The sequence below is a fragment of the Lissotriton vulgaris genome, chromosome 3_2 (genome assembly GCF_964263255.1).
Source record: "Lissotriton vulgaris chromosome 3_2, aLisVul1.2, whole genome shotgun sequence".
Lineage (NCBI taxonomy): Eukaryota > Metazoa > Chordata > Amphibia > Caudata > Salamandridae > Lissotriton > Lissotriton vulgaris.
The window spans coordinates 226,133,798-226,159,317 of record NC_141690.1 but is presented as its reverse complement, the minus strand read 5'-3'; the positions used below and the strand labels follow the sequence as shown (position 1 = coordinate 226,159,317).

The 25,520-nt window shown below is 45.2% G+C and overlaps 1 protein-coding gene across 2 annotated transcripts in view; it reads left to right on the top strand.

Moving 5' to 3' along the window:
* IMMT (inner membrane mitochondrial protein) overlaps nt 1-25,520 on the top strand; it is a 512,590-nt gene that overhangs the window by 352,718 nt on the left and 134,352 nt on the right. For both annotated transcript variants that reach the window (XM_086964254.1, XM_086964255.1), the window contains one exon: nt 24,661-24,792. In XM_086964254.1, the coding sequence (XP_086820380.1) occupies nt 24,661-24,792 (132 nt within the window). The remainder of the gene's footprint in view (nt 1-24,660; nt 24,793-25,520) is intronic.

The following is a 25,520-nucleotide window of genomic DNA, read 5'->3' as shown; positions in this document are numbered from 1 at the left end:
CCGGGGTTCACAGTTACATACATGTCGTGTCCCTCTAGAAGGGTGGAATGCTAACCCCGTCGCCAGAATTGGCGAGGGGTTAGTATTCCAATTCGTATGACACCTTACTCGACATGTTTTGATAAAGCAATACCAAAGATAGCATTTAACCGCGAGGATTATAATGCACTTAAGAGTATATGGTATGCGATATCATGGAACAGCTATTAGGACTTGATTCCGCAAGCTGCAGACAGGCTCAGCTCATGCCAGAGCACCATCTCACACGATTCCAAGCACTCTGCCTTCAGGATTGTCAAGGCCCGCCATAGGAGTGACTGATAGGAATCTGTGTGTCCATTTTAGGGTTAGGTATAGGTATACTACACCTACAGCAAAGGGTGATTACACGACTTTGCCCCAGCTGTCATGCAGCCAGTTGTGTCAAATTTAGGAGGCCAGCCAGGGGTGGCACAATACGTGCTGCAGCCCCTGGCAGCCCTGGGTACACCTATGCCCTGAGTTACAGGGTCTGATAAGGTGGCCCAGTACCAATTGGTAGATGCACCTAGGGTACATGAGGTAATTTAGAAAGAGAACAGCCAGGCTGTGGGTCTGATTGGCAGGCCCACAGCCAGAGAAAGTCGTAAACCAGTGAAACAAAAGCAAAAAAATCTGGGTGATCATAGGATTGCAGACCCTACTCTCCTACATGACCCCCCCCCAAACTTTGGGACAATAAGCTAACCTTGACCAGGTGAGTCTTCTTGTTCTAAGTGGAAATATCTGGAGAGCCCATCGGCATTGCCATGATCAGTACCAGGTCTATGTTCCACTGTAAAGTCCATCCCCTGTAGGGAAATGGACCACCTAAGCAGTTTGGGGTTTTCACCCTTCATCTGATTTAGCCACAAGAGGGGCTTATGGTCGGTCTGAATCTTGAAGTGAGTGCCAAACAAGTATGGCCTCAGCTTCTTCAGGGCCCAAACCACAGCAAAGGCCTCCCTCTCAATAGCTGACCAATTCTTCTCTCTGGGGGTCAGCCTTCTGCTTATAAAAGCAATGGGCTGATCCTGACCATCAAAATTCAGTTGAGAAAGAACAGCTCCCACACCCAACTCAGAAGCATCTGTTTGGACAATGAATGGTTTGGAGTAGTCTGGACTCTTAAGGATAGGTGCTGTGCACATGGCCTGCTTTAGGTCATCGAATGCTTTTTGACAGCCTGCTGTCCACTGAACCTTTTTTGGCATTTTTTTACTTGTCAGTTCATTTAATGGTGTCACAATGGAACCATAGTTCCTGACAAATTTTCTGTAGTATCCAGTCAGGCCCAAGAAAGCTCGAACCTGAGTCTGGGTGGTTGGAGGAGCCCAGTCCCTGATTGACTGTATTTTGCTCTCCAGTGGCTGAACCTGGCCTCCACCTACAAGGTGGCCCAGGTATACAACCTGTGTCTGCCCTATCTGGCACTTGGTGGCCTTGATAGTGAGGCCTGCTGCTTGCAGAGCCTCTAACACTTTCCTCAGGTGGACCAGGTGATCCTCCCAGGTGGAGCTAAAGACAGCAATATCATCTAGATATGCTGCACAGAAGTCATCCAGCCCAGTAAGGACTTGATTCACCAACCTTTGGAAGGTGGCAGGTGCATTTTTCAGACCAAAGGGCATTACCACAAATTGATAATGCCCACCAGGGGTTGAAAATGCTGTTTTGGGCTTGGCATCCTCAGCTAACCTGATTTGCCAATACCCAGCTGTTAAGTCAAATGTACTTAAGTAGTTGGCAGAAGCCAATCTATCTATAAGTTCATCTGCCCTTGGTATTGGATGGGCATCAGTCTTAGTGACTGCATTGAGACCCCTGTAGTCTACGCAAAACCTCATCTCTCTCTTACCATCTTGGGTGTGAGGCTTTGGCACTAGAACTACTGGACTAGCCCAAGGGCTATCTGAGGGTTCAATGACTCCCAATTCCAACATTTTCTGCACTTCAGTTTTTATGCAGTCTCTAACATGATCAGGCTGCCTGTAGATTTTACTCTTGACTGGCAGGCTGTCACCAGTGTCAACCTCATGGGTGCACCAATTGGTCTGACTGGGTGTCAGAGAGAACATACGTCTGAAAGACTGAAGAACCTGTTTACAGTCTTTCTGCTGATGTTCAGAGAGGCTGCCACAAAAGACAACACCATCTACTGACCCATCATCAGGATTCTGAGTGAGCAGGTCTGGGAGAGGGTCACTCTCTTCCTCCTGTCCCTCATCTATGGCCATGAGCAAGCTCATGTCCTTCCTGTCGACATATGCTTTGAGCCTGTTGACATGGAGTACCCTATGGGGACTCCTGGGAGTTCCAAGGTCCACCAGGTAGGTGACCTCTCCCTTTTGCTCAAGGATTGTGTGGGGCCCAGACCATTTGTCTTTGAGTGCTGCTGGGGCCACTGGCTCCAGCACCCACACCTTCTGTCCAGGCTGATAAACAGTCAGGACAGCCTTTTGGTCATGCCAAGCTTTTTGAAGTTCTTGACTGGCCTTAAGGTTTTCTGATGCCTTCTCCATATACTCAGCCATCCTGGAGCGGAGACCAAGTACATAGTCCATTATGTTGGTTGCAGGCTTTTTGAGAGGTCTCTCCCATCCTTCCTTCACCAAACACAAGGGGCCTCTCACAGGATGCCCATACAAAAGTTCAAAAGGGCTGTAGCCAACCCCCTTTTGTGGGACCTCTCTGTAAGCAAACAGAAGGCAGGGCATCAGGACATCCCATCTACGCCTGAGTGTTTCAGGTAGTCCATGAATCATCCCTTTTAGGGTCCTGTTGAACCTTTCAACAAGCCCATTGCATTGTGGGTGATAGGGTGTAGTGAATTTGTAATTGACACCACACTCCTTCCACATAGCAGTTAAATAGCTTGACATGAAGTTTGCACCTCTGTCAGAGACAACCTCCTTAGGGAAGCCCACTCTGGAGAACACTCCAACTAGGGCCCTTGCCACCACAGGGGCTGTGGTGGTCCTAAGTGGAATAGCTTCAGGATACCTGGTGGCATGATCCACTACCACCAGTATAAACTTGTGCCCTGATGCTGTCTGGGGTTCCATTGGACCAACAATGTCAATCCCCACTCTTTCAAAGGGCACCCCCACCACAGGCGTTGGTATAAGGGGGGCCTTTGTTGTGCCACCTGACTTACCACTGGCTTGGCAAGTGACACAGGAGCGACAAAACTCCTTGGTATCCTCATTCATGTGAGGCCAGTGAAAGTGTGAGACAAGCCTGTCCCAAGTCTTTGTCTGGCCTAAGTGTCCTGCTAAGGGAATCTCATGGGCCAAGGTAAGTAGGAAACCTCTCTGAGACAAGGGTACAACCAGCCTCCTGGTCATGCCAGGCTTGGGGTCTCTTGACTCAGTGTACAGGAGTCCATCTTCCCAGTATACCTTGTGGGTACCTGTGGCGTTCCCAGCAGCCTCAGCAGCAGCCTGCTGTCTGAGGGGTTCAAGAGAAGGGCAGCCTAACTGGTCCTTCCCCAGGTCTTCCCTTGAGGGTCCCCCTGAACCCAAGAATTCAACATGATCAAGTTCAAACTCTCTAGGCTCAGTTTCCCTCAATTCCTGCAGGTCAGCCTCCTCTGAGACTTGATCCACAACCTGGGGCAAGGGGGAAGGCACAGCCTTAACCCTACTGCTCTTTTTCTTGGAAGGTGTCTGGTCCATTGTTCCAGGATCCAGCACCTGTTCAGTGGGGCATCTTCTGGCCTGCGACCTAGTCACAGCAAACACATGTGCTGGCAAACCTAACATTTCCAGATGAGTCCTCTGCTCCACTTCTGACCATTGTGATGACTCCAAATCATTGCCCAACAAACAATCCACTGGGAGGTCTGAACTAACTACAACCTTCTTTTGGCCAGTTACCCCTCCCCAGGAGAAAGCTACAATTGCCATACTATGATTGGTAGTGACATTGCTTGCATTGGTCACCAGGAATTCTGTACCTGGCATGATCTGTCCAGGGTCCACAAAGCTAGGTGTCACCATTGTGACACTGGCACAAGTGTCCCTATAGGCCTGAGCCATTTTTCCATTAATAAAAGGTGTCTGTCTGTATTTGCCCAAAGTATTGGGACTTATGTCAGGGGACATATCCATATCCCCTGTACTGACAAGGACAGCCTGAGTGAGGGTGCCAACTAAGTTGTCACTCCCCTCAGAACCCAGGGTTAACCCTACTAAACCCTTGGGAGGTGCACTACCACTGCTGGCTGTACTAGGGGGCACAGGTGCCTTAGGGGCTGCAGTGGCAGGAGTCTGCCCTCCTCCTTTCTTGGTGCACTCACTAAACCAGTGAGTTTTACTTTTGCAGTATTGGCACCACCTTTTAGATTGGCCTTCTTTCTTCTTTTGGGGAGCCTGACCCCCACCCTCTTTGGGTTGTTGGGGACCTGTCGAAGACTTCTGGTCATTTTGTTCCCCTTTCGAATCCTTACCCTTCTGGTCTGCTTTCTTCTGACCACCTTGATTCTGGCCCTGGTTCTGTTTAACTCTTGTTCTAACCCATCTGTCTGCCTTCTTTCCCAATTCTTGGGGAGAGGTCAGATCTGAGTCAACAAGATGCTGATGCAACAACTGGTTCTGACAATTGTTTAAAATTTGCTCTCTCATCATCAAATTGTACAATCCTTTATAATCAGTAACCTTACTGCCCAGCAACCAGCCCTCAAAAGCCTTAGTGGCACAATCTACAAAGTCAGCCCAATCTTGAGACTGAGTTTTCTGGGTATCCCTGAACAGCACCCTGTACTGCTCAGTGGTTAGGCCAAACCCATCAACCAGTGCATTTTTCAAGACTTGGTAATCATTAGCATCCTCCACCCTTGTGGTGAGGAGCTTGTCTCTTCCTTTACCCTCAAAGGAGAGCCACAAGATAGCTGCCCACTGACTTGGGGGAACACCTTGCACAGTGCAGGCCCTCTCCAAAGCAGTAATCCATTTGTGGATGTCATCCCCTTGTTTAAAGGGGGGCACTATCTTACCAAGGTGTTTTGTATCAAAACTCCTTTCCCTATTGCTAGGTACAATGCTGCCACCAGTGGGGACTGTCCCACTCAATTGTTGCTCTCTAGCAAAGGCAAGCCTCTCTTTGGCCAGGGCAAGTTCTTCCCTTTCAATCCTCAGATTGGCTGCCTTTTCCTTAGCTTCATACATTCTCCTCTGGGGAGATGTCATTCCCCTTTGAGAGGAACGTTGAGAGCCATTGGTATGAAGGGATCTGATAGAGCCTCTTGATAGAGATCTATCTCGTCCATTCCCAATGTTAAGCTGACCTGAGAGTGGCCCCAAGGGTCCCCTAGTGCCCATCTCATGTCTGCTTAAGTTGGACCTGGTTAGTCTGCTGACTTCTACCTGTTCCTTTTCTGCCTCATCCCTTGATACCAAATCATCATCCTCATCATCAGCATCATCTGCTTCCTGAAGAGGATGGTCCTGGGCATCAAAGGGACCCTGTAAGGAGGGCATGTTGCCATCTGAATTAGAAGGGTCTGGGTTACCAGCCCTCCTTGCATCATGAGTCTCTAAGAGACCAATCAGAAAGGCAGTTGTGGGGTTAGACCCCTGCTTAATCTTCCTAGAGGTACACACTTGTCGTAACTCATGGAAGCTAAGCGCAGTATATCTTGAAGGGATGACCTGTGGAGGGTCAACTGACACAAGGGGAACCTCAGTGTTTCCTCCTTTGTCCGACATACTGTTTCTAGTGTGGTGTAAGTGATGCACCTACCTACACTATGTGTTTACCTACTGATCCCTTGCTAAGAGTTGCAGCCAAGGTGTGCTAAGCCTTGAGGAGCTACAACAGCTGGTTCAGTAGAACTCAGAGTATTCTAAGCTTTAGTTATGTGTACCTAACAGTACTTATGTGATCTTTCAACAAGATATTCTTAGGATACGTGTGGTAAAACAACAGCAAGCTCAAATCCCAACCGCTGCTCACCAATGTGAGAAGGTGGCCTGATATGCAGTGCTCACTATTCTAGTGAACACTATGTATCAGTCCAGCAACCCTTATTGATGATTGGTTGTAAGTCAACCTTATAGACCAGCTATCCTAGTAGCGTGGATACGAGCAGTCTAAGGCTAAAGACTCGAGAGGGCGCGTTAAGCCAGCTGTTTACCACACATATACCCCTTGAATACCAAGTGAAAGGACACCACACAAGTGTTATGAAAATAAACAGTTATTTATTTAAAGATCACAACAGCCCTGTACTCTTTATGAGGACAGGGTACTAAGCACAAACCAAAACTCTTACAAAAATACTTAAGTTAGCACAGTATATACAAATGCCCGAGGGGCACGGAAAACCATATACTCTGAAAGTGGAATGCGAAATTCCTAGCAGGTAAGTACAGTACTAATAGCTTTTGGAATCGCTAGGACTTGACTAGGGAATCGTTAGATTATGTCTAGGAGGCCTAGGGGACTCGGGTGCAGTGTGTGCACTCTCACGCGAGATGCGGGACAAGAGTCTATGGTAGCTAGGAATTAGAAAGTTAGTGTTCTCGGGCGAACCCGACCTGGTAGGGAGAAAACGAAAGTAGATTCTGACCCTTGGATAGTGAGGCTATGCTGGGGCACCGAAATGCCGAAGTTACCTAGCCCAGGGGCTGCAGCTGCATAGGTCTGAAAAGACGTCGGGAATCCTCGTAGACGGACCAGGAGCCGGAAGAAAAGATGCTGGCCGGTGACCAGTGAAGAAAGTTCAGTCGGATCCAAGCCTGGATCTTGAAGATAGATGACACCTGAAAGCAGAGGGGACCAAGTTCGAGACTACTAGCCAGTAGTCAGTGGGCACCAGGAGGGCACCGGATGGTAGCCACCTCGACTAGGTGAGTGGGTGACGCTTGACTCGAAGATCTCACGGACCAGGAGGCGTTGTCGGCGACCAGGATGGAGGATCGAGCTGTCCCACGAAGATAGAAGCTGTCGGCGTCGCTGGACCCAGGATTGGGCAACAAAGCCTTGGCAAATTCAAGCCCACGCGGTGGACCTAAAAATGGCGTCTGGAGTGGACCAGGAGGGTCCGGGGTGCCTCTCTTGAAGAAGGAAGCAAAGGCCAGCCTGGAGCAACCAGACCAGCAGTCGTGAAGTCGTTGGGCGTCGTTCAGAGGGCCACAAGCCAGCCGGCTAGTAGCCAAACAACGCGGTGCACAGCAAACAGCAGAAGGGCCCCACGCAGATCGTGGAGATGCAGGGGGGCTGATCTTGGGTGCTGGAGCTGCGCAGGGTCGGGGCTTCTCGGACCCCAAAGCACTCACCAGTGGAGGACACGGTGGGCTTGCAGTAAAGATGTCGTGCAGTCTTGGCGATCGTCGGTCCCTTGAGGTCTCGTCGCACTCACGGTTCTCAGCTGGGCTGTAGAGGTGAGTAGAGGTCAGAGGTGCCAGGGAAGCCGGGTCTCGTCGAGCTGGGTCGTCGGATTCGTGATGAAGGACTTGCAGCAGACCGCAGTGTTCTTTAGGATGGTGCCTGCGGATGCAGGGTGACTACTCCTTAGCCACAAGGGAGAATCTTGAAGAAGAAATCGTGAAGTCCTTTCGAAGAAAGTGGTATCTTGATTCCAAAGATGATCTAATTTTAACAGGGGGCCCGCTCCCATCTTTATACTAAAAAAGGGGGCTGACCCGGTGACTAGGTCCTGCCTATGGGTGGGACTAGGTGGGGGGTGGTTACACCCCTCAGCCATGCCGGACTTCCCCAGGCCAGGGGCTGGTGTGCCCCTGGAACTGGTTCAGACCGGCCTATGCGTAGTGAGCACCGGGGTGCCACTCAGCAGTCACCTTCCTGTAAAGCCCTGCCTACCCAGGATACACAAAACCATGTCTGGGACGGTGCTAGCACCGCCCCTGACAGGAAACCCTTTGTCCAGGCTCCCCTCGCTGGAAGGACTCCCAGCTGCAGGGGGTCAGACTCGTGTCTGTGGTGGCAGCATCCATTTTGTGGAGCTGAGGCTTCAGTTAACTTTAACCGGGGTTCACAGTTACATACATGTCGTGTCCCTCTAGAAGGGTGGAATGCTAACCCCGTCGCCAGAATTGGCGAGGGGTTAGTATTCCAATTCGTATGACACCTTACTCGACATGTTTTGATAAAGCAATACCAAAGATAGCATTTAACCGCGAGGATTATAATGCACTTAAGAGTATATGGTATGCGATATCATGGAACAGCTATTAGGACTTGATTCCGCAAGCTGCAGACAGGCTCAGCTCATGCCAGAGCACCATCTCACACGATTCCAAGCACTCTGCCTTCAGGATTGTCAAGGCCCGCCATAGGAGTGACTGATAGGAATCTGTGTGTCCATTTTAGGGTTAGGTATAGGTATACTACACCTACAGCAAAGGGTGATTACACGACTTTGCCCCAGCTGTCATGCAGCCAGTTGTGTCAAATTTAGGAGGCCAGCCAGGGGTGGCACAATACGTGCTGCAGCCCCTGGCAGCCCTGGGTACACCTATGCCCTGAGTTACAGGGTCTGATAAGGTGGCCCAGTACCAATTGGTAGATGCACCTAGGGTACATGAGGTAATTTAGAAAGAGAACAGCCAGGCTGTGGGTCTGATTGGCAGGCCCACAGCCAGAGAAAGTCGTAAACCAGTGAAACAAAAGCAAAAAAATCTGGGTGATCATAGGATTGCAGACCCTACTCTCCTACAGCTTGCATCGGGTACACTGAAATTGGCGCCTCCCTCTGTTCCGACACCGAGGAAAGGGCAGACACTCCCGGACTTGTTTAATCGAGGGACCCTCACGGAGAAAGCCCTTGCCACGTCGACTCTCTGAAAGGAGCGAAAGTTAAGCCAGTAAGGAGGGGGAGGCATCTCCTGTTACTTTGTTGCCACAACCGCCACAATTGCTACATACTTCACAAGTAAATCCCCCAGCCAGCTTGTTTTTGGACTCTTGCTTTTTATGCTTCTTGCCAGAGTAATGCTGTTGAGCCATCAGAGGGTTATTGAACGAAGCACTGCAGAGTGTACAATACTTCTCCGGATCTAAAGGGTTGTTAGATGAACGAGCTGGAGTCGCTGGTACTCGGGCCATGCCTAAGGAATCAGAATTATAGTAAAGAAGGATCAGACATTCCTGTAAAGCAAACAGTTGAGATAGAGCACAAGTAGAATGACGATATGGTCAGATTACTTTTTCTTTTTTAAACTGGAGTTATGTCAAACTGCCTTGTGTACATAATAAAGCAAATTAGTTAACAAATATCAAACGGCACCCCAGGTATAAGCCCCACAATGGCGAAATGTGTCTTCTAGCTAAAGGATTACGAGGATCAGGAATTTATGGTTGCACATTACTGGATTATGGTAATGGGATACTTCAGCTGAGAAACAACCTACCACACTGTAATCGTGGCTAAGTAACTTAAAAAAACTCTTCTCTAAAATGATTTTCACATGGTGTTGCAAGTCAAGGGTTACCGTAAGACTTGGTATAACCTCCATCATTGTATCTTAGACTAACCTAGATTTTCAGGCCTAATTTATAAAGCGGATATTTGACTTTCTGACAAGGGATTTACGCAAGATCAGCCATGTGTTCTGGGAAGGTGATGTACAAAGCACAAACAGTCCCCATAACTCCTTATGTAATGCAGTACAATAAGTGCATGTTAACATTTTTTAAAGAAAGGCAATTAAAGCTCTTTGGATTCCAGAATGTTACAAATTAGAAAGAGGGCTGTTCTTAGTAGTGCAACTTGCACTAGATCTCTGAAATGCTGCATCTTCAATTCAAACAAATCATATTACATTTCTGCAATAATACTCCTGGACTCAATATTAAAATGCCTCAAAAATGTTCGGTCCTGGCAATGTGCAGGCCTGATCTGTTAGAAATTCCAGTAACTAGCAAAGGACTTAAATCCCACACTGAAACTGAATACCCACAGCTCAAATAGAACTGAAAAATTAGCAAGAACAATACCTGTGAAACACCACATGCTCACACAGACATGGTCACCTCTGATGTAGTCAGAAAGATACCAGTCCGCTGCCATCTCTACTAGGCCACACCAATGGCAACATATGAACACCACAAGCACAATAACATAGGATGTAGCCAGTCAATGCATTTTCACATCCACCAATAACTTTTAACAACTAAATAACTTTCATTGAACTCCACATCTACCAGAATCACTGGTTAAAGATGCGATGAATAACAAATAGGTAGTTCTGACCCTTCAGTCCCAAGAATGAGGTATCCATTATTAATTATTATTGAGAACTTCTGTGCCCCAGCTGAAGACACTGGTGGAGGGAAACAGGGTTAGGACGTGGGCTAAAAAGGGTAGGGTGATTGGGGCTTTGAGGTAGGAATACTAGGGAATATCTTGCATCCACCTTGAGTATCTGAAGTTAGGTCATGTTTATTTATGGAGCACAACATAGGCTGAAGCTTCTTAGTAGTAAGTATAGAAGAAAGATTATAAAACATAAAAAAACAAGCATTTGCAATGCAACGGTCTCGGCTTTAGTTAAGCTTAAGCAATTCTGTTTATAATTAGGTGGCTTTTTAGCTTTGCTTTCATTAGTGTCTTTCAAGCTTTCACGTGCATAACATGCATATGTATCATATATGTATATGTATGCATTTATATATGTATTTATATAGATATGCAGATTACATATATATATTCACTGAAAAAACCATAGGTTTTAGGCCTTATATAGTTAGGAATTAGCATTTAAAAAACCTTTGAAATTCACTGAAAAAACCATAGGTTTCAGGCCTTATATAGTTAGGAATAAACATATAAAAAACCATTGAAATTCCTCCTATATAGTTAGCTGGACATTTCATTAATATAAAACCAATGAAATTCCACATATAGTTAGTTGCACTAACTATATATTTCGCGCATCGGCAATCCAATGCTGATGATGTCACATATTACATCATTCATGACATGGTCAGTGACATCACTGATGACATCACTGATGACATCTCAAATGACATCACTGATGACATCTCATTTAACATCAATGATCACACCACTGATGATATACTTCGTGATAATACAATGCACCTCCTTACACTCTAATATAACCTCTGTTACACCTAGTGTAAAATACAGAGTATCATTTTTGAAACTATTGACACACGAACACCATTTACTACATACGCACTCACTGATTCCTACGTCTACACACATTCATTCATTCACCCATACAATCACTCGTACATACAGTCATTCATCATTACAACACTATCATATGCACTCATACACCTATGCAGATACTCACACACTGCCACTCATCCATGGAGTTACTCACACACCTAGTCAGTCCTGTAAAGAATCAATCACACTTTGATTTCTTCATCTATACAGTTAAACACAGAACAGCTTACATTTTCGCAGATATACTAACACATACTCACTTATACAATCAAATCCTTCATCCATACTCTTATACATCCACTCATTCTTCAATATGTAAAACCTATTTAAAATTTTAAAAAACACAGTCACTGGATGATGTCATCAGTGATGTCATTTGAGATGTCATCAGTGATGTCACTGACCATGTCATGAATGATGTAATATGTGACATCATCAGCATTGGATTGCGGATGCGCGAAATATATAGTTAGTGCAACTAACTATATGTGGAATTTCATTGGTTTTATATCAATGAAATGTCCAGCTAACTATATAGGAGGAATTTCAATGGTTTTTTATGTTAATTCCTAACTATATAAGGCCTGAAACCTATGGTTTTTTCAGTGAATAAATATATATATATATATTTTTTTTTTTCCAGGTTTGCCCCGATCTTCAAAGACGCCACTCCACATGGAATTAATTCACAGGATTTTTATTTCCAAACTGCCACCAGTGTCTCCTAACATTTTCCAGTCCCAACGCGTTTCCGAGCGCCTGCTCCTTCTTCATGGGGAATTTTGACCTTCACGGAAATTATGTGCTTTTATTTCCGTTTTTCTAACATGCACTCCCAGGTGAGTAGCATGTTGGGATTTGTAGTCTGTTTTATCCCCTCCAGTGGGGTCCGTGATATTTGGCCAAAAAGTTAACATTCATTTCTAAAAACAATGTTCGTGACCCTCCAGTGGGCCTCAGAAACACCAGCGCAGCTTTACTTTGGGAAATTCCACGTGCTGCAAACAGGCTGAAAGGGTTTCTGCCCGCAGCCCCGTCCTTCATTCACACGGGCGGTGCATCTTCCACGGCACGGACATGCCGTGTAAACATTATTCCAGGTTTGCCCCAATCTTCAAAGACGCCACTCCACATGGAATTAATTCACAGGATTTTTATTTCCAAACTGCCACCAGTCCCAACGCGTTTCCGAGCGCCTGCTCCTTCTTCATGGGGAATTTTGACCTTCACGGAAATGCCAAATATCACGGACCCCACTGGAGGGGATAAAACAGACTACAAATCCCAACATGCTACTCACCTGGGAGTGCATGTTAGAAAAACGGAAATAAAAGCACATCATTTCCGTGAAGGTCAAAATTCCCCATGAAGGAGCAGGCGCTCGGAAACGCGTTGGGACAGGAAAATGTTTGGAGACACTGGTGGCAGTTTGGAAATAAAAATATATATATATATGTGTGTGTGTGTATATATATATATATTACCTACTGGCTATCGCCAGTAGGTATATATAGTTAGGATTAATTCCCTATGGGATTTCTGAAAATTCTATGTCTAATAACTTTGGCGTTTGTGGACGGAATCGGCTGAAATTTTCAGGAAAATGGCACATTTTGTTTCTGAGCAGCCCCTGAAAATTTGGTGGGGTTTCGTCAAGGGGGGGGCTGAGAAAAAAGGGGGGTCCCAAAACGCGTTTTTTACATTGAGTTTTCCATAGGGCGGTTGGACTCACTTTTAGCTCGAACGGCTGAATGGATTTGCACGAAACTTGGCAAAATTGTAGGGACTGTTAGCCCGATGTGCCTTTGCTAGGTCTCAATATATGTGCTTCAGTGGATTTTGAGAAATTAACGTTTAAATCAAGATATATATCTGTAACAGCGCTCCGGGCAGCGATCCGGTCCGCTTACTTTTCGCGTTTCGGATCTTTGCGCGCAGAAAGCTGATTGGCTCTCCGGTGTCTGTCAACATTCTAAACAGTCCGGAGCGGCCGCCATCTTGTCTCTCGGTAGGATCGAGAGAGAAGAAGAGGTGAAAAACGAAAGGGGAATTTAATGAAAGGGGGCAAGGTATCCCCCTCTTGACCCCCTAGGAATGTTGTTGGGGTTATTAAAGGGTCCCGTGGGGAAAAGAAAAAAAAAATGATTTTTCACGGTAGAAGCGCTTCACGGGCCGCGAACTGGGCCGCAAACTGGTAGCGAAACGGGAATTCGCCATTTTGTGCTTCGTTAATTAAATTACTAGGTATAAGGGGGTGCGGGAGACGTATCCTAATCCCCTATGTTTCCTGAGGGTGGCTGAGGAGGCTGATATATGTTGATACATCTCTTCCAGCGGCTGTGCGTGAGCTTTTTTTTTTTTTTGCTGCGTGACAGTCCGGAGCGGCCGCCATCTTGTCTCTCGGTAGGATCGAGAGAGAAGAAGAGGTGAAAAACTAAGGGGGAATTTAATGAAAGGGGGCAAGGTATCCCCCTCTCGACCCCCTAGGAATGTTGTTGGGGTTATTAAAGGGTCCCGTGGGGAAAAGAAAAAAAAAATGATTTTTCACGGTAGAAGCGCTTCACGGGCCGCGAACTGGGCCGCAAACTGGTAGCGAAACGGGAATTCGCCATTTTGTGCTTCGTTAATTAAATTACTAGGTATAAGGGGGTGCGGGAGACGTATCCTAATCCCCTATGTTTCCTGAGGGTGGCTGAGGAGGCTGATATATGTTGATACATCTCTTCCAGCGGCTGCGCCATCTTGCCTTTTTTCCAATGCCACAATTTTGTCATGCACGGCAGCCATTTTAGATGCCAGGCTGGTCCCAGGCTATCACCTACCCCTGCGGATGTAGTTTATGGCCCCAGCTGTAGAGAATTCAGACATGCCAACCCTCCCGATTCAGGCGTGTGACTACTGATTTCAGTGCTAGTCTCCCGCCTCCCGATTTCTGCAAGCAAAAACCCGGGGGCATATTACGAACAACTAGCGATAATTTTTGTCTCTAACTTGTTTAGAGACAAAAATTATCGCCGCACATCGGCGATTTTTATCGCAGATAAACCTTGCTATTATCGCAGAAAAGTCAGCGATATTCATGTATTATCGAGCAAATGCTCTTAGCCATGTTATCCACCTCCCATTGGATAACATGGCTAAGAACTGCTCAGGGCAGGTGTTAGATTTTGGAGATATTCGCGCTTAGCGCGAATATCTCCAAAAGTTGGTAATAGAAGATAGCGATGTTAGGGACTGTTTCCAGTCGCTAACATCTTGGCACGCCACTTTGCATGTCATTAGTGATAAGTATCACTGACATGCAAAGCGGGGCCCAAGATGGTCGCTATCTCCTTTTAGCTGTCACTAACTGGTGTTAGCGACAGCTTGGTAATAGGGAGATAATTTTATCTCCGCTTTAATGGCTTTTAAAGCCAAAAAAGCAGAGATAAACCCCCTTGATAATATGCCCCACGATTCCTTGGGGGTTTCAGCTGACAGGGCTTGGTATTGTGTTACATGGTAATTTTTCCAGGAAACGTCAGAGGGTCGATGCAGGGGTTCTAGAAGAGGTGATAAACCATTTAAGCCTCACGAACAAGCGCATGGTCTTTTAAAGATTTGTGAAGTACTCGGGGCGGCGGTGTGTGTGTGCCCTCTTTCAGGAGCGGGCGGGGGGGCACTGCCAGCAACTTGCCAGGTCAGGTAGTGTTCAACACGTGCATCACCCTTTCTCTGCCTGCTATTGCGCTCCATGCTTCGGAAAGGTAAGAAAAAGAACGTGCATTTGAGTTTGAAATGTCCGATCCTGCAGCAGCACACTTCCAAAGCCCACACATGACAATAACCTGATTCAAGGCCCCATTCACCCGTTTTTAAAAAAATAGATAACACTCCAACAAAGTAAGATTATAAAACTTTATTAACTATAACGAACGGAACAAAAACTAAAAACATTTAAACATTTTTCAACACAAAAAGCAACAATGGTTAGAAGCTGTCTTTTGTGCGAATAGTCCCAAGGCAGCACAACGTGCAGAGTTCTGGACGGCACCCAGGTGATGTCGCCTGGGTGCCGCACTGGTTTTGGGATCCTACAATGCAGCACAGAAAAACAGCGTGGGGCGTCCCGGGTGGTGCGGGGGGAGGCCTCGTCAGTAGCGGTCTGTTGTGCGAATAGTCCCAAGGCAGCAGAACGCGTTGAGATGTTGATGGGACTGTGTCCAGTGTCACATGGCTGACACAACATGTACGACAGGCACCCAGGTGATGTCCAGTAAACTGCCGCACTGGTTTTGGTATCCTACAATGCTGCTCCGAAAATTGGCGTGCGGCGGCCCGGGGGGGGCGTGGGGGAGGCGGCGTGAACGGGCCTCCCCAGGTGGCGGCCATCTAGCTGAGTTGCGCCCGCTCTTGCGGCTACAGCGTCTCGCTCACCATGTTGTTGAGTTGCTCCCACTCTTGCAGTGCAGCGATAGGCGGCTGCCACATGGCTCTTAAAATGGCGGACGGCTCCTCGGTTTTGGGCCTGGTCCACTGAAATGGCCCTGGGACACCTTGGAACTCGGACGCTTGCCTGCTAGGGCTTGGGCTCCATTCTCGAAAAGCGTCCCCTCAGCCGTGAAGATTCTACAAAAGTCTTGGGGGCCCCCGACTCCCGCAGGCTTCCGGTGGGGAGCGGCTGCCATGATTGCTCGCGGAATGACCACGACGGAGCCACGAGATGGTGGTGCTCTCATGCTGACGCCAGCTTCAGTCTGAATGATCCAGAAACAAGGTGGGGCTTTCATCGTTTGGGGAAAAAAAAATGTTCTAAACCAATGAAAAGTGTTATTTTTAGGTCATATGACCAAGCCTTCCATCTTTAGGAAACCAAAAGTAAAATGAACCAATGAAAAGTTTTATAAACAAGTCACATGACCTGTTATGCGGCATAGGGCTACAAAAAGCGTAGAAAATCCGTTGGCACGTGAGGTGGCGTCAGTAGCGGACCGATGTGCGAATAGGCCGAAGGCAGCACAACGGGCCGAGATCCGGATGGTACCGAGGTGGTGTCCAGCAAATTGCCGCACTGGTGTGGCCATCCTACAATGCTGCGCCGAAAGACGGCGTGTCCAGCTGAGTTGCGGTCACTGTTGCGGTACAGTGACTCGAACGCGCCGAGATCCGGATGGCACCGAGGTGGTGTCCAGCAAATTGCCGCACTGGTGTGGCCATCCTACAATGCTGCGCCGAAAGACGGCGTGTCCAGCTGAGTTGCGGTCACTGTTGCGGTACAGTGACTCGAACGCGCCGAGATCCGGATGGCACCGAGGTGGTGTCCAGCAAATTGCCGCACTGGTGTGGCCACCCTACAATGCTGCGCCGAAAGACGGCGTGTCCAGCTGAGTTGCGGTCACTCTTGCGGTACAGTGAGTCGAACGCGCCGAGATCTGGATGGCCCCGATGTTGTGTCCAGCAAGTTGCCGCACTGGTGTGGCCATCCTACAATGCTGCGCCGAAAGTCGGCGTGGGGTGCCCCGTTGGCTTATGAGGTGATGTCAGTAGTGGACCGATGTGTGAATAGGTCGGAACCAGCACAAGGCGCCAAGATCCGAATGGCAAGTCCTGGATGTTGAGTGCCTCAGTTGAGAGTTCTGAGCAGTGCTTGTAAGACTGTCTGAAGCTTATTTGCACCTGCTGCAGCTTCACTATTGCCCTGGTGTGGCCAAAGGTCGCACATGACATGGGCGGCCGGCTCCCGAGGTCCGGCGGAACTTTTTTCCTTTTCCTTTCTGCTTCTTTTCCTACAATCCGTTTCATCTGAAGACACGACCAGGTCCCTAAATGTGTGCAGGGGGACGCTATTGATTGAATGAAAATGGCGGCTTGACACAAAGCTGACTCAAGCGTTACTGTTGATGCTATACAGACAAAAATTGGTTTTCAGTTTGTACATTCTTCAGGTTTTTTTTTTCCATCCAAGTCTGATTGAGAGTTTGTAGAAAAATGGCTTCAGATTTTCCACATACTACTCTTCAACATTCTTCCTAAATGTAACAATGTGAAACTCACTAGGAGAACGGCTGTTTCTGTTTCCTTTCAAAATGCTGCCAACAATATTTTCTGAATGGAAGACACCATCTTGTAGCATAAAGGGCCGAAAGGGGTTCTGGTCTGGCCGATGGTTGGTGGAGACATTTTGACTATATCTTGGACCTGCCCGGACTCGCCCAAAATGGCGCCGGTATAAATGGGACTCGTAACTCCTTGCCCGCAAATGTATATCTAGAAAATGTTATTGTAAGTGGCCCTGTCTTATTTTAATTACAAAATGTACGTCCACCGATTCCGCAACTGTTAGACACCTTTGTTCTTGCAACCTAATGGCCCGCTCGTTACGTTCTTCTACAGTGTAAATGTCTCCTCATCATATACGATTTCAGTTTGCTCCGTGGCCGGCCCACGTGGTTATAGGCCCGTATTTGTATACTGACATTTTCACAATAAAGGTTTTTAAAACAAAACACGGTAGTAGTATTTACATTGGTAAAGTTTTTACTTTTAGTCACTGTTTTCGAATCAGTAAAAGGCAAGTGAAATAAAGCAGTCTAATTACATGACGGATAAAAGGTATAATATGTAGGAACGCAGTAAAGATAAATGGTCAAGGGTAGTTGTGTTTTTCATGTCTGCAACATAAAGTGATCGATAAGAATCTGATAATCGGGCGTATCGGCGACTAAGACAGCAGGCCGAATCTCTTTTACTCAACGGCTCCGTCATGGAAGGAAGAAACGCCCTTTTTCTCGAAAAAGGAATATATTTTACTTGCAAGACAGTTGTAAATTTTCCGGGAAAGTACATTAGCCTGGAATATTATAACATATGTTTGAAAAAAAAATATTGTTCGAAAACAATAAAAAGCGTAATTTTTAGGTCATATGACCAAGCTTTTCATCATTAAATTAACAAAAGTAAAATGAACCAATGAAAAGTTTTATTAACAAGTCACATGACCTGTTATGCTTACGTTACGCGCTGCGCGCCGCGCCTCGGATCACTTCCGGGTGCGCTAACGCGGCGTGTCATATAACGCAATACGCGACAACGTAGGTCAAGAATATAGTCAAAATGTCTCCACCAACCAGCGTTCAGAACACAACCCCTTTCAGCAGTCCAAAAAGTTCTGTTAAATGACAACAGAGGGGACAGGCAACAAGAACCATCAGTCAAAGAGGGGAGGGCAAGTTCTTCTCTTCTGGGTCATGTTGGGGCGCTACCGGAACTGATCGAATTGGTAGTCTACAGTGTTTCTGGATGTTTCAGACTAAAGCTGGCGTCAGCATGAGACCACTACCATCTCGTAGCTCCGTCGTGGCCATTCCACAAGCAATCATGGCAGCCGCTCCCCACCAGAAGCCTGCGGGAGTCGGAGGCCCCCAAGACTTTTGTAGAATCTTCACGGCTGAGGGGACGCTTTTCGAGAATGGGACCCAAGCCCTATCAGGGAAGCGTCCGAGTTCCAAGGTGTCCCAGGGCCATTTTAGTGGACCAGGCCCAAAACCGAAGAGCCGGCCGCCATTTTGAGAGTCCTGTGGCAGCCGCCTATCGCTTCACCGCAAGAGCGGGAGCAACTCAACTACATGATGAGCGAGACGCTGTAGTCGCAAGAGCGGGCGGTAAACAGCTGAATGGCGGAAGAGGCACAGTGTAGCAAAAGCGGGCGGAATGGCAACTAAAACGGTAAAGGGGCGCCCCACTACAGCTTGTCTTCAGGTCAAACGGATTGTGGGACAAGGTCCAGAATTGAAGAGTCATCAAAAGGCAAAAAGTTCCGCCGGACCCCGGGAGCCGGCCGCCTATGTCGGGGGCGATCTCAGGCTACACCAGTGCTATAAGACTTGGGGAGGGTGTCGGAGCCAAGCGTCTTCTCCGAGTCCATGGCCATCACACAGCCCCTCAGGGGCCTCCGTCAAGCTGTTTAGGAAGCTAACATATCACATTGTTTTCTAATGCAGTCAGGTCCACAAACGACACTCACTTACTTTGAGAATAGTGAAGCTGCAGTAGGTGGAAATAAGCTTCAGACAGTGTTACAAGCACTGCTCAGAACTCTTAACTATGGCACCCAACATCCAGAACTTATGCTATTAGAGAATGGCAGTGACATCGAAGCATCTCAGGGACCAAAACCATTAACGTACTTTCACGTATGAAAATCTTACTTGGGGAGGGGGCAGGAGCGAAGCGCCCCCTCCCAGTCAGCGCCACCACACCGTATGTTGAAAATTTGAAGCCATCGTTCTACAAAGTCAACCAAACTTGGATTGAAAAATCTAGAAAAATGTACAAACTGAAAACCAGTTTTGGTCTGCATAGCATCAGTAGCAACGCTTGAGTCAGCTTTGTGTCAAGCCGCCATTTTGATTCAATAAAGCACAGGCATTGAAAAAGGCTCAAACTCAGAACTCTAAACTATGGCACCCAACATCCAGGAGCTTGCCATCCGGATCTTGGAGCCTTGTGCTGCTTTCGATCTATTCACACATCGGTCCACTACTGACATCATCTTATAAACCAACGTTATGTAAATAGTTTTTTAATAAAATGTTTTACCCTGTTTCTTTGCTGGTGTGTTGTCTATATTTTTAATATTTGCATAGGGTTTGTCGTTATTTTGTGCGGGATGGGTGATGGAGCCGAGCTGTCTTGCAGCCCTCATGGTGTGGAGCTCAGTTCATCTCACTATTTTCGTATTTCTCATGAAGGGTTGTTCCTAATATTTCTATTTTAGCGAGGTCAAAAAGAGATCCAATTAGTGGCCTACTGATTTTGCTCGATTACTTTTATTTTTTTACACGATTTTTCACTATCTGCAAAGACTAAACAGAGTATTGCGACTTTGTGCTTGTTTGTAAATAGAGAATGATCCAAAGAGAACCAATTCTAAAACAGTAAATGCTTGGACAACAATCAATCAAATGGAGAGACAAGCAGGCACGACGGATTACAACGGGGGCAAAGGCTTGCGTTAACTACCGTTCACTATCTGCAAAGAGAGAGTACTACTAAGACAAAAGAGGGGAGGGGGGGTGCAGCGTTCAAAGCACATCAGCGTGCATAAATACGAAAATGTTTTTATCTATCACGTACTTGACATTTTAAAGCTTTTCATATTTGCTATTAAAAAACCAATGAAATTCACAGAAAAAACCATAGGTTATAGTGGATATATAGTTAGGAATTTGCATTTACAAAACCTTGAAAATTCAATGAAAAAACCATTGGTTTTAGGCCATATATAGTTAGGGATTTGCATTTACAAAACCTTATTTTACTCGCATAAAACCATTGAAATTCCATATATAGTTATAAGCGCTAACTATATATCGCGCACCCGCAATCCACTGCTGATGATGTCACATATTACATCATTCATGACATGGTTAGTGACATCACTGATGACATCACTGATGACATCTCAAATGACATCACTGATGACATCACTGAAAACATCTCATTTGACATGACTGCTAACATCACTGATGATATCATTCATGTGATAATACGATGAACCTCTTCAGACTCTAATATAACCTTAGATACAATCAGTGTAAACAGACACTCACAGACTGTCACTCATCCATGGAGTTTCTCACACACGTAGTCAGTCATGCAAAGAATCAATCACACCTCCATTTCCTCAACTATACAGTTATACAAACTTTACTTATTCAAACATATACTAACACATATTTACTCTATTATACAATCCCTGATACAAGTTCACAATGATCCATACAGCCACTCACACATTCACTGGCTCTTATGCACAGTTATTTATATATGTCAACTCTCACATGTACTGTGTTTTACATATGTACTTACTTTGACATGTAGCACTGAGATATCCATTCACTCACCAATGCACTCATGCACACAGTCAACCGCCCATACAGCTGTTTCCACATGCACTTTTGAAACCATACATCTAGTGAATCAACTGCTCACACATCTATGCACAGAGTCATACACCTCCCAGCCACCCACACACACACACTCAGTATCCCATACAAATACTTGGGCAACCAATCAATAACCCATATAGTTACTCATATAGCTACTTATCAACACATGCAACAGTTTACAGAACAACAGACATAATGATGCACAAATTAAGACAGTTTAGTCACTAACCCATGCACTCAGTGAGACACATTTAATCACTCACTCACTCATACAGTCAGTCATGCACCTACTAAATCCTTCATCCAGACACTTATACATCCACTCATTCTTCAATATGTAAGAGATATTTTAACTTTACAGAAACATACAGTCACTGGATGTTGTCATCAGTGATGTCATTTGAGATGTCATCAGTGATGTCATTTGAGATGTCATCAGTGATGTCATCAGTGATGTCACTAACCATGTCATGAATGATGTAATATGTGACATCATCAGCAGTGGATTGCGGGTGCGCGATATATAGTTAGCGCTTATAACTATATATGGAATTTCAATGGTTTTATGCGAGTAAAATAAGGTTTTGTAAATGCAAATCCCTAACTATATATGTCCTAAAACCAATGGATTTTTCATTGAATTTTCAAGGTTTTGTAAATGCAAATTCCTAACTATATATCCACTATAACCTATGGTTTTTTCTGTGAATATATATATATATATATATATATATATATATATATATATATATATATATATATATATATATATATATATATATATATATATATGTGTGTGTATATATATATATATATATATATATATATATATATATATATATATATATATATATCTCTCAAAGACAGACAGGACCAGCACTCCAGTCAGGTTAATCCCAATTCGGATTTATTATGCAAACAGATTAAACAGACGCATTTCAGCCTTAGCTTAATCTCCCCCCAAAAGCCAACAATGTGTGTGCTGTCAGGAAAAATCAAATCCACAACCTGAAATCTTGGCAACTGTGTGTGTGTGTGTGTATATGTGTATGTATGTGTATATATATATATATATATATATATATATATATATATATATATATATATATATATATAATATTTGATTTTTGTTTTATATACACATACATACATACTTACTTACTTTCCGGCCATGCCCCAGTCAAACTGCTCCTTACCCATCATGTTGCTGGTCCTTCCCCACCACTGCCTAGCAGGACATTATGTTCCCGCATTCCCTCTTACCCCCTCACCCCTGCAGACTTTCCTCCTCTTACACTCTTAATAATAGACTCAGATGGATCACATTTGGTCACTAAGCTCTATCATGTCTGCATGGCCCTCAAACATACACATAAAAGCAGGGTCCGGTGGCAATAGGAAAAAGACCTTGACCATTCCATCTCACACAAGGGCTGGTCCTATTGCTGCGCATAAACTGAATTGATATCCCCCCAATCATCGTCAATAAATACTCCATTTTCTTTTCTTTTCCAACGCAGATCATACACTACTCCTGTTGCTCTTGCCAAACTCGACCCTTTGGTAAATGCTGATTCCTAGATGCAGGTTTTTCACATATGACCTTGACCTGCACTTTTATTGCCACAAATACTGGCTTGCTGTGTTCGATATCCTCTCCCAGATGACTTAACTTATTCTCGACCCGACCCCTCCCCTCTGCTGATGCTTCTCAGTATTGCATCATCCATTTCGACAAACTTTCATAGATTCACCGCCATTGTTTTGCTACGGGCAAAGAGAAAAATCGCACTTACTGGGGCAGTGCGATACACCCCACAACTAAAGCCTAACTTTAGAGTATGATACACTATGATCTAACAAGTGAAGTCTATTCATCATTGCAGCCCCCCTCCGATAGACCTAAAGATATCTGGCAGCCTCTGCGATCGTTTTTGCTATCTTTGGAAGCAGACCCCCAGGGCTCAACCCCTCACTCTCCTGCTACCACACCCTCGTTATATCACACCAGCCACGATGCTGTTGTATAGGCTTGGTTCTCCTCCTGCACCCCGCGCTAGCTATTCTCCCTATTGATGACTGATTTTCTGTAATCAATGCATTTTCAAGTCTTCTATACACATGTTTGTAGTACATTTTCCATTGTATAATTGTACCAAGTCTTGATCCTGTTTATTGGCGTAATGCTAAATATATTGCTTTTCCTGCCTTATGTTTTTTTTGGGCGGGGGGGAATAAAAAAGTTTGGACCTATCGCACCCCCACCTTATTTTTGTGTGAACCTTTTGATCACTCCTATGATTGCTGCCAATTTCGGACGCAGATATTCCAAGTGGGCATTCTAGTTTAATTTATTGTCATATGTAAGCCATAAATATGTGTAAGTGGTCATATGTTCAATTTTATCCAAACCTGTGCACCAGGTGTATCAGGGGGGCTTTGACAACCGAATGACATGACTTTTGTAGGTCACTACTGATTTTCACCTTTATAAGCCTGTCATTTTGTGGTCTTTTTCCCCTAAGTCCCACAATGTCATCAGAAAAGTAATTTGACTCACTTGATGTGCGCAGGAGCATCAAATATTACATGGACAAGATGAAAAACATTTGATCTTCTGACCAGCTGTTTCTATCCTTCGGCCACCCAAGAATAGGCTGAACCCTATCCAAATAGGGAATAGCACATAGGATATCAGTATTCATCACCTTCTACCACAACAAACTGAAGCGTCCACTGAAGCTGGTGCATTTTATCAGATGTATGGCTATGACTGCAGCACTGTGCTGGTGTGCCTTTGCAACACTTCTGCCATGCAGCTATTTGGAAGAGCAGGCACACGTTCACAAAGCACTACTGCCTTGATCTGAAGTAGACTCAACAGTGGGACAGGTTTTCCTACGTAACCTGTTTCATTGAAGGCGAGTCTGCCTTCCGGTTTCTTATATTTATTGTGATTTTTATGTTCTGCTTACTTTTGTGATTCAAGATTGTGAATAAATGAAAGATCCAATGCTGGAGAACAAATCAGTTACTTACCCCAGCCCTGGTATCTTTCATATATTCACATGCATCCCTCCTTTCTTACTGGTCAGAGGCTCATTTATTGCATACTCTTCTCACCCTTTGTGCTATAAATCTAAGCTATGGTGAAATCTAGGGAGCGTAGGAGAGCTACCACTTCCACCTCATTGCCTGAGGTTCGGGTTGCTTCAAATAAAGTGGATGTGCTAGTAAGTAAATACTGTTGCAATGTTTTCTGCAAATTGGGATTGCCTGGGATTCCGACTTGAATGACTGGGAATGATTCAAGTAGGTGAATATATAAAAGATACCAATAATGGAGAACTGGAGATACAGGTAAGTAACTATTTTCTTACTATTGGCTTTATAAGGTGAGAGCAGTAGAAAGTGTCCTTTGCTTTTGATACTTGGGAATAAAAATGTGTAATATAGATTGCCTAGTTAGAAGGAAATTCAACGGGTTTGGCTCTTTGAATTATTATTTGTCAATTTCTTTCTATCCATGCATTACTCTTTTTCTTAAACTGACAGATTGAAGAGGTTCGGGAAATTATGGAGGCTGAAATGAGAACCCAGATGCGCAGACAGGCTGCTGCCCACAGTGATCACCTGAAAGATGTTCTCAATATTCAAGAACAGGAGCTGAAGGCAGAGTTGAAGAGGGTGAGCAGTTTTCTGACAGTACTTCCAATGTGTAGAAAATGAGTATTAAATTAATCTTAAACTAACCAATGTGTTTTTCCAAAAAAAGGATGGCTATCGGTTTCATTATATTTTTTCACAAATTATATCACTTTTCTTCTTCTGTGGCACTATTACACAAAGTGCTTTGGGGTGCAACAGGCATTTGCTCTTGCTTTTTGAGCCCATCACCACTTTGGAATTACAGAAAGAGCCACAGACACTTGTGTACTGCTTCTTTAGTATGTATTGCACTAGCTTAAAACGTATGCAATTGTGATTCTAAGGGGCAGTATCTCATTTGCAAAGGGACATGGCTCTCTGCAAATGAGGGAAGCCTTTTACATTGGGATGTATTATTATACCACCTAAGTGGAGGGCGCACAACTCAAGAGCAGCATTGTGGAGCTCAGAGAAATTCCCAGTTATCGCCCCAAAGGCAGGTGCACTTACATACCGATTATTATCCCCTTTTCTAAATGCGGGCCATTCTGCCTCCGGTAAAATAGGCAAAATATCAAGAAAAAAAATATCAACAGGTAAGCAAGTCTAGATTTTCTGTTCCTAACTCCACATATATGTACCTAGGTGGTACATACATCATCAAGTTACGTAGTGTGGAGTTAGGAATAGTAAATTTATACTTCCCTATATGCACTTACCTTTGGATATATTGTCCCTCAATATTCTGTCCTCCATATTCTTGTAGC